The sequence below is a fragment of the Ovis aries genome, chromosome 10, assembly GCF_016772045.2.
Source record: "Ovis aries strain OAR_USU_Benz2616 breed Rambouillet chromosome 10, ARS-UI_Ramb_v3.0, whole genome shotgun sequence".
Taxonomy (NCBI): domain Eukaryota; kingdom Metazoa; phylum Chordata; class Mammalia; order Artiodactyla; family Bovidae; genus Ovis; species Ovis aries.
In genome coordinates this window covers 19,777,622-19,791,030 of record NC_056063.1, presented here as the reverse complement: position 1 = coordinate 19,791,030, position 13,409 = coordinate 19,777,622, and the positions used below count along the sequence as shown (strand labels likewise).

At 39.8% G+C, this 13,409-nt stretch overlaps 1 protein-coding gene across 4 annotated transcripts; it reads right to left on the bottom strand.

The window, feature by feature from the left end:
• Nucleotides 1-519: 519 nt before the first annotated feature.
• On the bottom strand, nucleotides 520-12,745 carry TRIM13 (tripartite motif containing 13). Of its 4 annotated transcripts, none has more exons than XM_015098075.4 (3): nucleotides 12,454-12,745; nucleotides 11,803-11,913; nucleotides 520-2,109 (listed from the first exon to the last, which is right to left on the bottom strand). In XM_015098075.4, exon 3 carries the CDS (start codon nucleotides 2,099-2,101, stop codon nucleotides 878-880), a length of 1,224 nt encoding a protein of 407 aa, XP_014953561.1. In that variant the 5' UTR covers nucleotides 2,102-2,109; nucleotides 11,803-11,913; nucleotides 12,454-12,745; the 3' UTR covers nucleotides 520-877. The 4 variants fall into 4 exon arrangements, with proteins under 4 accessions (XP_014953561.1, XP_014953562.1, XP_027829370.1 ...); XM_015098076.4 differs by having other exon boundaries at nucleotides 12,465-12,745; XM_027973569.2 differs by lacking the exon at nucleotides 12,454-12,745 and adding an exon at nucleotides 12,032-12,361.
• Nucleotides 12,746-13,409: the final 664 nt, after the last annotated feature.

Below are 13,409 nucleotides of genomic sequence, written 5' to 3'. Positions count from 1 at the left end.
AGGGCATCTTTATCTCATGTGAGCAGATAGGACAGTACTAGTGTTTAGCTGATTGCTTTGCACTTTGTAATAGCTGATAGACTGCTTCATCTACTGTCAAATGAGTCTCACTAAAGTTCTTTTAAACAAATGGATTGGTTGGTTGTACAGTTGCCATTATATTTTGGAACAACACTTAGTTGCCAGTAAAAAGGAGGCCTTCTCACTTCCTGCTTTTGCCATGTGTTCTTTTTAACCCATGCCTTGGCTTACACAGTCACTAACACTTCTGTAGTTTACCACCAAATTCCTTTGGTGATAAATTTACAAAACCTAAAAGCAGATAAAAGGCAAGCTGAAATAAATCTCCACCCTCCTAAAAATGTCAGCTTAGCATAAGAAAATGCCAGTTTTTGTTTACATGAGATTTACATTGTATTGAAAAAGGAAATCAACCCTCTGCAGAAAAAGCTGCAAATTCAATCCATCTTATTTTATTCCTTTTTAAAAGAATGCTCACTCTCAAAAAACAAAAAACAGTTGCTTTACAAGAGTAGTCTTTATTACATGCTTAAAAACAATCATTATTACACTACCTCATCAATACAATATTAAATCATGTACTCTCTTACCCCCTTTCATAGCACAAACATAACCGATACTGGGGATAGGATGCTAATTTCAAAAGCACCTTAAAAAGGAAGGAGGGCTGGAGACTAAACTATTAAATTTCACTTTTATCTTTATGCTACCTAATTTCAACATGTATAAGACATTATTTTTGAAAGGAATACTTTTAGAGGGCAATATCTGACTGGAATCTTAATCAAATCTGAACTATCACTCTATTCTAACAATTTCTAACAAAAGACACAGAACTATGTACTTGAAACAGATTTTATAATAGTTTATATTTACACACAAATTCTGCCACATTATTCAGCACCACCAAAGTAAAACTCTTCAATCTTTCACTGAAAATGAAAAGCCCATCTGTCAACTGTTCCCAGTAAAAAACTGATTGTTCTACAAAATCAGCTGATCTAGGCAGGTAGGAACTAAAGTTTGAAAGATTATCTCTCCAAGTTGCGATTTCGTCAAATAGGGACCATTCTAGGAACATGGTGGGACTGAAGAAAATGAGAAGGCCAAGTAGAATGACCACCACAAATAACGGATAAAGTCTCCAGGGAATCTTGCTAATGAACGTGCCAGTGTCTTGAGGCAAAGAAAGTTTATCCACGTCCACTAGTTTTATGTCTTCCCACTGACTGGTATCAAAGTTCTTCATCAAAGGGCTTGAGGGCAAATTTGAGGGAGGCAAAGGAGTTTCCTTGATGACTTTTATTTTCTCCCTGAACTCCTGCATCTGCTGCAGAAATATGATGGGTTCTGACACATCTTTGAAAGCCTCAGCAATGTTAAAGGCCATTCGCTGTTCCTGCAAGATGGTGTTGAGTTTGTTGATCTCTGGGTCATAGGCCTGCATCACTGCAAGTTTCATGGTCTCAAAGTCAGACAGGATTTCATTCTTCTTTTGATCTAACGTGTGTTGTAACTTCTCAAAAAACTCCTTCACTTTATCTGAATCTTTAGTCAGCAACTGTAGAGACTTCCTTTTGCTAGTTTCCAAGGTATCCAAGCGAGAAAGGGCATCTCCCCGACGCCAGGTCTCAAAGCTCTGGAAGAGGGACTCAAAGGCGTCCCTTTCCTGAGCATAGGCATCTTCGATAGAACAGAAGACGTGCTTGGTGTGCTCACCCCGAGTCGCACAGATGCCACAGATCAGCTGCATGTCAGTCAGGCAGAAAATGTTGAGAGGCTGTCCCAAGTGTCCTTTGCACACTGGCATTTTGGGAGAGATCTTAATCTTGTTATACTTTTCCACAATACCCTTCAGGGAGTAATTAACCTGCAGGCTATTGACTCCTGTTGCTGAAGTTTCCTTCCGGCACGTGGGGCACTTAAATGGAGAGGATCTCCACAGGGAATTCCGCACATTCCCCTCTAAGATCCCTTCTAAGCACTTTTTGCAAAAGTTGTGTGAGCAAGGCAAAACCCGGGGATCATCAAACAGACTGCAACAGATTGGGCACGTGAGGTCTTCTTCAAGCAGCTCCATCACATCTCCTACCAGAGAGAGAGAAACACTTTATTTTACATCAGGAATCCCCTCCATTTGGACTATGAAATAATTAGAAGAAACTATCTTCACAGCCATTTAAAAAATGCTCTTGTCACAGAAATAACTGGTCAAACAAAGAAAATAAGAGAAATTTGGGACGGGAATGCACACCAAAGCAGATTTCATCTGCTGGGACTAGAACACACTCCTTATCAGTGGGGCTCCCGGTACACAAGGCCTTTGTGTGGGCTCTCCAACAGCAGGCATTGGCTGAGACAGGGCGAGGGCTGGGACGACTGCAAGTGGAGCCAGCGGGGCCCAAATGCTTGCTTTAAAGCAGAGCTGACTACTAGCTGTCAGAAACAAAGCCACTCAGTGTCTGAGCAGAATGAGCTCTTTAGTCTGGGCCCACAATCATAAAATGGTATGCTATTTAAAGAAAGAAGCAGAGATATAAATCCAAGCATGTTCTCTCATGGAGACTTTTATTAAAAACTGGCAAATTTTCCTATTTCAAAGGCAAGATTACAATTATTAAAATCAGGGGTAAAAACATAAAATGAGAGCTGCAATTCATTCTTCCCTAGAGAATTAAATGGGTATTTTTCAAAACCACTGGGACAGTAATCAAAGCTGTTTGCACTGTCTGGAGCAATCAGTTCTCAAGATGCAATGGGGAGAAACCTGGGCTCCCTAAGGCTCTTCCAAGGCACCTGTGAGGACAATACTATTTTCATAGTAATACTGAGATGCTGTTTACCTTTGGCAGTGTTGACACTGCGCCATTAAAAAAGCAATGGTAAGCAGACACAGCTGGGGCCTTAGCAGGAACCGAACAAGACCACAGGTAGCCCCAAACTGGATTCCTAATGTATTCACCACCACATACCCACAGCTGGGCAAAGGTGAGGGCAGCCAGTTTCATTTTAGAATGTTCTTGATGAAACAGTAAAAATTATTCATTGTACTAAATCTTAATCCTTGTGTACATGTCTTTTTAAATCTTTCATATAACAAAATATGAAGTAACCACAAAGTATTTCTATTGCATACCAGCAGATACTGTCTGGAGGAAAAGCAATTAGGCAATTTAGCCACAAGCTAATCAGCTGCTTTTTTCAGGGAACACCGTTTTTATACTTGAAACAATGAATGACAGACTGTGGGTATGGAGACTTAAGTATCTGGCAGACATTTTTCTGAAAACAAACAAAATGAGCCCATCACTTCAAGGCAAACAAATGACAGTGTTTCTCGCCAATGATAAAAAGTTGAATTTTTAAGTGAAAACTGGATTCTGGCAAACATAGTTGCCACTTAAAAGAGCTTGATAGCTTACCATTAATTGAAGACTTTTCTAATGAAACAAGTGGTAATATTAACATGCGTATTGTTTTACGACAGAGATCTTTGTATAATGAAATATGTCACTATTTGGAGATTTACTGGAGAAGGAAATGGCAACCCACTCCACTATTCTTGCCTAGAGAATCCTGTGGACGCAGGAGCCTGGTGGGCTGCTGTCCATAGGGTCACAGAGTCAGACACGACTGAAGCGACTTAGCATGCATGCATGCATGCATTGGAGATCTACACTACAAATTAACTGGTTCAAATCACCAATGCATGTTACAGGTCATGCCTGGGTAAAAGATCAAAAGGCCAATTATGTTAAAAAAAATATGATTTTAGATTTCATACTTCAACTAACTTTTAAGAAACTACCCCTTGTTGAGTTTTGGTATAGTATCAAAGAAGAGTGATAGTTTTCCAAAAAGGGCATTAAAATATTCCTCCTTTCACCAACTACGTATCTGTGCCAAGCCAAATTGGATTTTCTTTGTATATTTCAACCAAAATAACTGATTGTAACAGATGTAATGCAGAGATACAGAAAAGATTCCTATTGTTGTCTACTAAATGGCGATTCTTGACAGAGATCTCTAAATATGTAAAACAAGGCCACCCTTCTCACAACTGTTCTGAAAAGTTATTTTTCACAAATTATGTTAACATGATAGGTTTATCATAATTTTAAATGAATTACCTTAAATTTTTTCTCAGTTTTAATTTCAAATACACATGTAAATAAAAGCTCTTGGGAGCCTCAACTTTCAAGTGTAAAGGGGTCCTGAGACCAAAATATTTGAGACCTCGGAACTAGAGAATACTAATTCTCAATTCAAGTTTATTCTTTTAAAAATGTATATTTTAAATCTTTTATCCCTAAAGTTTCAGAAACAAAAATAGCACTAAATATGTCCCCATTCAGTTTACTAAGATAAATATATCCTTCAGTATTTATATGACCACCAAAGTAATAAAATTTATAAATAAATAAATAAAATAGGGTCTACTAATCTCTATGTCATCTTATAACCAAAAGTAAGTAAACCTTTTGACAGTAATTTAAAGAATCACAATTGGACCTACAATGTAGAAGACTTAAAAGATAAGCTGAACTTGCAGGACTAACTAGTTTATGGTCTTAGGTTGTGAGAGATATATGTATAGTAAATATATAATACATATATATGTGGAATTGGGGCTTCCTTGGTGGCTCAGTGGTTTGATCTCTGGATTGGGAAGATCCCCTGGACAAGGAAATGGTAACCCACTGCAGTATTCTTGACTGTGAAATCCAATGGACAGAGGTGCCTGGTGGGCTACAGTCCATGGGTCGCAAAGAGTCAGACATGACTTAGCAACTAAACAACAATGTAGAACTGAAGTAGAGTATTCTGTCAGACTTCAGTGTTATATGGCAAAAATGGTGATGAGCTTATTTTCTGAAAAATCTTTTGTGACATGACAAATCAAATAATCTTCGAAAAGCACTGGAAAGAGAATGGCTTCCGAGACTGAGGTTAGTGTGCTGAAAGGTTATCAAGCAGTTATAGAACACTCTCTTTAGAGCAAAGAAAGAAAACTTTTCATGATCTTCCACCACTAGTCCTGGTTCTGTCACCTCCCCTGCTCTCTAACATGTTTCACCTAGAATTATATAAACCTAATTTACTCTTCCTTGCCAGGTTAGTATTTCCAGAGAATCCTATCTAAGCACTTTAAACAACTAACAGGAAGAACAAAGGAGACCAAGTTTTGTCATGAGGAGGAGGGAAAGGCACCCAAGACAAAGAAACTTTGAAAAAAACCGAGGATACTGAAATAGAGGCCAAGAAGAATTTTAAGGCAATCAAGTATCAAAAAGAAAAAAGGAAAATGTCACACACAGGAAAATTTAGAAATAATAGTCATCCCAAAGCCATAATCAATTTACAGCTCTTAAAATGAACCAGAGAAAAACGTAATTTGGAAAGTCCCTTTTCTAAAAAAATTGCATCAAAACCATAGTAGATCCTGTTGTTCCACTTTTAGTGATACAACTTATAAATTTTAGTTCATAATTTAAAGACTTTCACTTTAATCCACATTAAAACAATTTTATTTTCTTAGCTTTATACTCAAAACCTTATGTCAAAACTCTGTGACCAATTCCCTAGCTGACTTTTAGAGAAAACTGAGATATATTAGCCTAACAACCCAAGAAACCACGGCAAGTTTGCTGCCTTTGAAGTTTTAAAGGAAAACAAAAAGGGTTTTAGCCTCACTAAGAGAAGGGTATGCTTGACAGTAAAGGAACTTACAGATTCTTTTCTTAAAAGTATGCTAACATAAAAATCTAAATAAATCACCTGAGCTTACTTCTTCAACGAAACTAAAATATACGTCCCCTTTTTTGGGGGACAAATATAGATGTCAAGAAACTTTATTATGTGAACAAAATTTCTGTTCACCAGTCATAAAATTTCAACTTAACCAATCTCAAACTAGGTATACAAAGGCAAACAAGTCTTCCAAGATTCATTTCTTATTTTGAATCAAAACTTCCCAAGTTCTGTTTATTTTGGCTGCTCCACACAGCTTGTGGGATCTTAGTTCCCTGACTAGGAATTGAACCTGGGCATGTAGTAAGGAAATCGCAGAGTCCTAACCATCACACTGCCAAGGAATTCCTAAAAATCTCCCAAGTTCTATACCAACAAAGAAAGTAGCTGAATATATAACTAGTTACCTACCACCTCCTCTGGTTTTCAACTTCATTTGTCTACTGTATTTATACTTTAAAATATTTTTTAATTTGCAGAGAGTAAGACTCCTTTTGGTACATAATTCTATGAGTTTTGACAAATGCAGTTGTAAAACACCACCACAGATTTATTTTCAAGCAAACTTTCAAAATATCCACTCAAGGAAGACTACAAAAACTGTTTGATCAATACTACCTTGAGTGGGTATATATTAATAGCAACAAGAGTATTTAATACAACAACCAGAATATTTTAAAAGATAGAAAAGCTAACAGTTACAGGCTTCCCTGATGGCTCAGACAGTGAAGAATTTGCCTGCAACGTAGGAAGCCCAGGTTCAATCCCTGGGTCAGGAAGATCCCCTGGAGAAGGGAATGGCTACCCACTCCAGCACTCCTGCCTGGAGAATCCCATGGACAGAAGAACCTGGCGGGCTACAGACCATGGGGTCGCAAGAGTCGGGCATGACTGAGGACTAACACAACCCAAAGGAAAGGAGTCATAAAACACAAGTAAAAGTTGACTTCTCCCTCCTGGGAGCCTTTTTGTTTTTATATGATCAACTCAAAATGATTATAAATGAAGAGGTGTTCATTTTATTCACTTAAAAGATAATTTTAATAAAACCTTTTAATTAAAAGAACCTTTCCTATTAAATCTTGGCACTTCATTAGTTGACAGCAATATAAAGTTCAAAATAATATCCAATTTTTTTTCCAAATCCCATTAGAGATTAAAAAGATTATACCTTATATCTTAGAAATTTAAACCGATTTCCATCCTGCTTTGATCTTTGAATTCAGAAATTTCAAAGCAGTATCTAAATACCTAACAAGTAACTAGATAGAAAATACTGAAACTCACTTCACAGACAAAACTAAATTATGTGAACTCTACTAAACAGCCAGTCATCAATCAACCTTATTTTGAAACAAAGTATAGAATAAAAGAGCTCACCTTTTAAAAAACTTACATCCTCTCATCCCACTAGTTAATCTTATTTTCAAGTAGTATACTGATAATTTAGTATGAGATCCACTAAATGGTTTCTTGAAACTTACTAAAGATGTATTAATAATAACTGAATCTAGGTGGAGGATATAAGGATATCTATTGCAGTGTACTTTTAATTTTTAGTATATTTGAAAATTTTCACAAAAGTTGGAAAAAAAAAATTAACAGTGAGACCAGTTATAAGAAAATCATATTGAGCTAAAAAGGTAAAACTTCAGAAATACTAGCTGACAATAAGCTTCATAAATTTTTTTATCTTTTATAAAATAAAAAGTATCTTACTGGAAATGTCTGGATCCAGGCCTATGAGTAGACTGACATACTCATTTTGCTCTCAATCTATGACCTTGGACAAACCACCTACACATGTTAGTTTTTCTCCTCACTGAAAAACTGTTTTGAAAGTTATCTAATAATATATGAAAACTATTTACCAAGTTGTTTTTTTTTTAAGTACTCTTTATCAGTATGTTATTAACACTTCATTCTGGCTTTTAGAGACTGTGCCAAAACATGATCCAAACAGGATATTGTGAGATTAAGAAAAAAACAAAATTTCTGATAACTTAAAAAAGGAATATGAAAATATACCACATATAGTATCTAAAATAGCTTATCTAATTGTTACATGGCCCTTGCAAACACCATATAATTTACCTTTGTGGCCATATAAGACATAAGTAACCTACCTTTTCTGGCACTGTCCTAGAATAAGTGGCAGTAATAAGTAAATAAGTAATAATAAGTAAAATTTCCTCCACTGTATTTCTAATAGAATTCCTGATTAGGGCAAAATAAACCTAGTACAGAAGGTCTAGCAGCTTAGAAGCCCTACCTACTCCGAAAGTTCACAAGTTTTTGGACTAAAATGACATCTCAAAAACCAAAAACTAGGTCATTACCTTCATAGTCTAGACAAACTTGGGAAAAATTAGTTTTTTCCTTTCCTTCATTCTCTTCTCTATGCCACTCTTTTTCCTTGACTCTTGTTTATTCTTCTTTTATCTCATGTTCCCCATTCTACTTCAAGAAACATAATCTTTTTGATTTCCTCTTATTCCCTCCTTATCTCACACCTTCTCTCTCTCACCTGATAGTCACCCAAGATATTATTCTGTAACCCTGTTAATCAGTAGCATTAAATCAATAGTTCTAGGATTATGAGCTAGATCAGGTATCACTCTCCTATTTATGAACAACTATTTAGAAATCTATGAGGATATCTAATGGTATGAAAGCCCATTCTCTCCCACCCAGATGCAATCAATTAGAATAAAATGAAGGTCTGAATTTCAAGGAAACATAACATATGGCCTAAATTATTCTCCTAGTCCGGTACCAACCAGATTCAGATTATTTATCTTTACCTGTTAAGAGTTAAAATTAACTTAAATTGGAACTACCAACAGACGTGAACTGGTTATGAACCAGACGTGTCTGGTTTCTTATCTCCCAAATAAATGTAAAGAGGTTTAAATGAAGGTGAAAAAAATTTTAGAACAAATCTTCTTCTGCAACAATAAACTTGGCAATCACTAGCCTAAATTATTATCCCCAACAGATTGGTATCTATTGAAAGTTTTCATCATCTAGCCCTGCATTTGAGGTTAATACCAGCTTTCAGAAAAGTACTGTCACTTCAGTACACAGCAAGCTAGATCTATCTGGTAAGTGAAAATCACTTAGTGTGTAATACTGCGCCAAGAGAAAAAGGTTATTCTGTGGCCAACTGATCAGTACTACCTACCAATAAAATTGGTCTGAACCAAGTTCCCTTTGTTCAGTGTAGAATTACATACACAGTTTATTCTAAGTAAAACTCATCTAGAAAATATTTCAAATAGAAAGCTGATAATGCTAAACTTTAAGCAGTTTCCAGGTTGGCTATAGTCTATTCACTATGCTGACACTCCACCCTCCTATTCAGTATCTGCACATATTCGGGGGAACAAAGAGAGCTCCTCTGGGAATTCTGAAGGGTTGGCCAGGCTATTGCCAAATAGGATACACTTGTGGTGCTTATTCCACGGAAAGACGATTTAAACTATCGGCAAAAATTTTCAGTTCCACTTTTCCTTAGAAATGTATCCACATCTATAATGCAAATGAATTAGAAAGCATCCACATTAAGGGAATCTGCTTGGATTCCCTCAAGGGCTTGACTGGAGTGTAACTATTCTCCATGTCAAAGGACACCTGTTTTTGGTTACCTGTTAGGGGTGCTATTCCTCCAGTACCTGAGAGTTTCAAGGCAAGGTAATGAAAGCAGCAGTGTCTTTCATGAATACAAAAATGGACAATCCAACCATCTAATGCTGTTTTAAAAGATGAAATAGTAAAAAATCCATTCCTGCCCTAAATTCCAAAATATAGGACATTTACAGAGGTATTATCATACAAGATGTAAGAAATGCCTTACAAAAGAACATAGAAAGCTGACACCATACTAATGTTGGAGAGGTTATCCATACATGTGGATTTTGTTTTTCTAAAATTATAATTTGTGATTACAGAAAATTCAGGAAATATAGGGGAAAAAATTACCCATGGTCACATTGCCAAGAAATAACCATTATGATTATTTTGGTGTATTTCTTCTAACATTATTTTGGCATATTTCTTCCAATCTTGTGTGTATGTACACCATATTTTAACAGAACTGGTAGTGTAACAGAACTCTGTGTCCACTTTTCCCACTTATTTTATTACTTGCATTTCCCCTATTGTTCCCCTATTCGTTTAAAACATGATCATCTTATGGATATGCTATTTCCTACTGTTTATTTTGGGGGGATTATAACATTTTAATGAACAATGTAGCAAAGTCTTAGTCCAACACTCTAATTATTTCCTTAAATGGTTCCTTTAAGTGTATTGTCAGGTGAGTCAAAGAGTAGAAACATTCTCAAGGCTCCTGAAAAAACCGTCAATTTTCCCTCTAGAAAAGAGTATACCACTTTCTGCACTCTGACCAATGATGTATGATGGTGCTCCACCTCTCCAAGTAGTTCCTGACCTTACAACAGAACCATACTTTTATAGAGCTTAGTAAAAAAAAAAAAAAAAAAAACCAGAGAAGAAGAAAAAGGCATATTTTACCATACCTACCTAAGTTTAAAGTATAAAACTGTTTAAGGCAGTTAATATTAGTATGTGTCTGCATATCACCAATATATAGTACATGGTGCTAAAAGTTATGGGGTAAGAATAAAATACTGGGCTTAAAAACATTTTAGCTCTTAGCGATCATTTAGCTAAACACCTAACTTTACAAGTGAAAACACTGAGCCCCACCCCACCCTGCAAACTGTACACAGCAAGCAAGGCATAGGACCTGAGTTGTCCAATTATGAGACCTCAGCACTATCCCACGGAGAAGGCAATGGCACCCCACTCCAGTACTCTTGCCTGGAAAATCCCATGGACCGAGGAGCCTGGTGGGCTTCCGTCTATGGGGCCGCACAGAGTCAGACAAGACTGAAGTGACTTAGCAGCAGCAGCAGCACTATCCGAAAAGTAGGTCAAGAATTCAGGATCCTCACTTGTTAAATGGAGACATCTAATCATGAGTTCTCTAAATCCCTTCTAAAATGCTATAATTTTTACAAAGTAGGTTGTAACAGATTCTCCAGTGAAGAAGGGTAAAGAGCACTGAAACTGCATCTAACTACCTAGCTTTCCAAGCACTAGCTCTACCCTTTATGGCATCAGGATTTTTATACCTACCTCATGTTCTTGGAAAGATTAAGTAATGTGTGACAATCTTGTAAACTATTGACCTACATCATTGTAAGGTGATTTAATTAACATGTGTAGAGATACTGTAAAAACTGTAACTACACATTTACAGTGAGCATGAGTTAGAGCATAGTGTATTAACCAAGAAAAGTCCTAAGACAGTTGGACTCTCTTGAACTATAATTTCAAGGGAGGGCAAAGTGTTACATAGCATACCAGGTGCAAAGCACCATTGGTGGAGATGGGCATAGCTTAACAGCTATGGCAGAAGTAGGGCCAGGTAACCAATACATGTAGAGAATAAAAATAACCTGGTGTTACAGAAAGACTTGCCAGAGAGGCTTAGTATGTCAGCTGGTGCCAAAAAAAAAAAAAAGTATTTTTAGGGAAAGACAGGAGAGTATGAAGAAATATATCTTCTTACTGTGCAAGACAGAAGTATAACCAGTTAATCAACAACTCCATCAAGTTCTACCACAGGGACTGGTTATGTAAAAGAAATTCTGCTTTTAAAATACCTATTATAGGGTCAGAAAACTCAAGCCCTGTTGTACAAACCCAAGCAGCAGTGACACAGGAAATGAAAAAAAAAAAGACAAACCCTATTTAAAACCAAAAGTTGTTGTAGCCTCTCTTCCTTTGCAATACAAATCTTTGGATTATGTTTCAAATAACTGTCATTTAAAGAATGTCTAAGTATTGAATCTATTTTTCTGGGTTTTGACAAAATATGAAACGAACAAAGACCATTTATGAGGGTGGGAACATATAATCTCGACAGAGTTCGATTTTGAAAGGTTCTGGGCCTGAAGAAATTGGGTGCTTTTTTGCTTAATGTAGGGAAAAGTAGTTTACCTCTGTCACTTGCAAGCCAGGAGTATTGGTCAGGGTTACTGGTTCCCAAGGCAAAGCAATCAGGTTTTGGTTTGTTTTTTCTTCAGGTCGTGACTGGTAATCAAAATGAGGCTATTGCAAAGAAAGAACAAAGAAGAGTGTTATGCATTTATCTGCACAGGATCCTTAGTCTTGACCCTCAATTTTTTTTCCAATCATCCCCCCACAAATAAAGCCAGCCGGCAAGGACCTGGTGAAAAAGCCAGGAGCCTGGGAGAGCCTGGCGATCTTTTGTGCTAAGGAGCTTCACGGCTAGGGCGCCCTCCCCCGGCACCAGGCAGCCTCCCCACGCCTAGTGCCAGAGGGTGGTGGTCGCGCGCTCCGACTCTGGTTCACGGTCGCCTCTTCTTTTGTAGGCGACCCCGAGGAGCCGGCGGTGAAGCCAGGAGCGCTTGGTAGCGGAGCAGATTTCCTGCAGCCCGGCCGCGCTGGCCAGGCCCCGGCCGCCCACCCGCACGCCATTCCCCCCACCTCCGGTAACCGGGCCCGGCTGCTCTCCGCGGAGACCAGAGCTCAGACTGAGCTCTCCGCCAGCCCCCACGCACGCAGGTGCCCGCCCAGCCAGGGCAAGTCCCCACCCCGCTTCCCCAGGAGAGGCCGGCCGGCGCGTACTTATCTCGGACCTCCCGGGGTCGGTGGAGGGGAAGCCGCCGGGAGCCGCGCAGCCGCCAGTCCTCCGGCCGCGGGTACCGCGCGTTTACGAGGCGGGAACGGCTGCAAAATGGACTCGCGGCGCCGACGGGCCTCGCCCCGACGCCCTCTTTCCCCCGGCACTTCGGTCCGCCTCCCCCGCCGAGCCGCGCCTTTGTTCCGCCTCCCGGGGCTCGCCTTTCCCCCGGGGAGGGAGGCCGCGGGTGAGGGGAGGCGGGAGCCCTTCCGGTATCTCCAACCGCCGCCTGCAACCGCCGGCGCGCGCGGCGCGCGGGGCCGAGGGGCGGGCTCCCGGCGGCGCGCTCCGCTCGCTTCGAGAGGGCTGCGCGCGCCTGCGGGGCGCCGTGCCCGGGGCGCCGGGCCGGGGACGCGGATCGCGCGGACCCGCGGGCTGGGCGCCGGCCGAGCGCGGGCGACAGGAGGCGGCGTGGTTCCCGGTGGAGCCGCCTGGGAAGGAAGCCGGCGCACGACGAAGATGGTTGGGTTTGGATTGTTGTACTTTTTTTTTTGTTCGTTGCATTTTTAGGAACAAAAAAAAAAGCCCAACCCTTCACACCGCTTCATCTGCATCTCTCACGACCAGAAGCTCGCCTCAGCGGCTTGGGGGAGACTGAGACGGCTGTCCGCCTGCACCCACAACCCGGGGTGGGTGGGACGGGCACTTGCGCAGAGACCAGCGCCAGGCTGTAGCCAAGGGCTCCAGCCAGAGCACAGTCCAAATAGTTAACTATTGCCGCCCCCGTCCTCCCCATCTGTTTCTTTGCAGGCTTTAGACTGAACACGAGGGACCCAATTTAAGGTTTCTTTTTAGGGAAAACACCACTGCCCTTTCCTTCGGAGAGAAAGAACTTAAATGCAATTAGCCGCTAGCCTGACTCTGTATTCTGACGTCCAGCCCCCTGTATAGGGACATTCTC

What these genes read in the sequence shown, in the direction of transcription:
- TRIM13 (XM_015098075.4), bottom strand. Translation starts at nt 2,101, where the DNA reads ATGGAGCTGCTTGAAGAAGACCTCACGTGCCCAATCTGTTGCAGTCTG.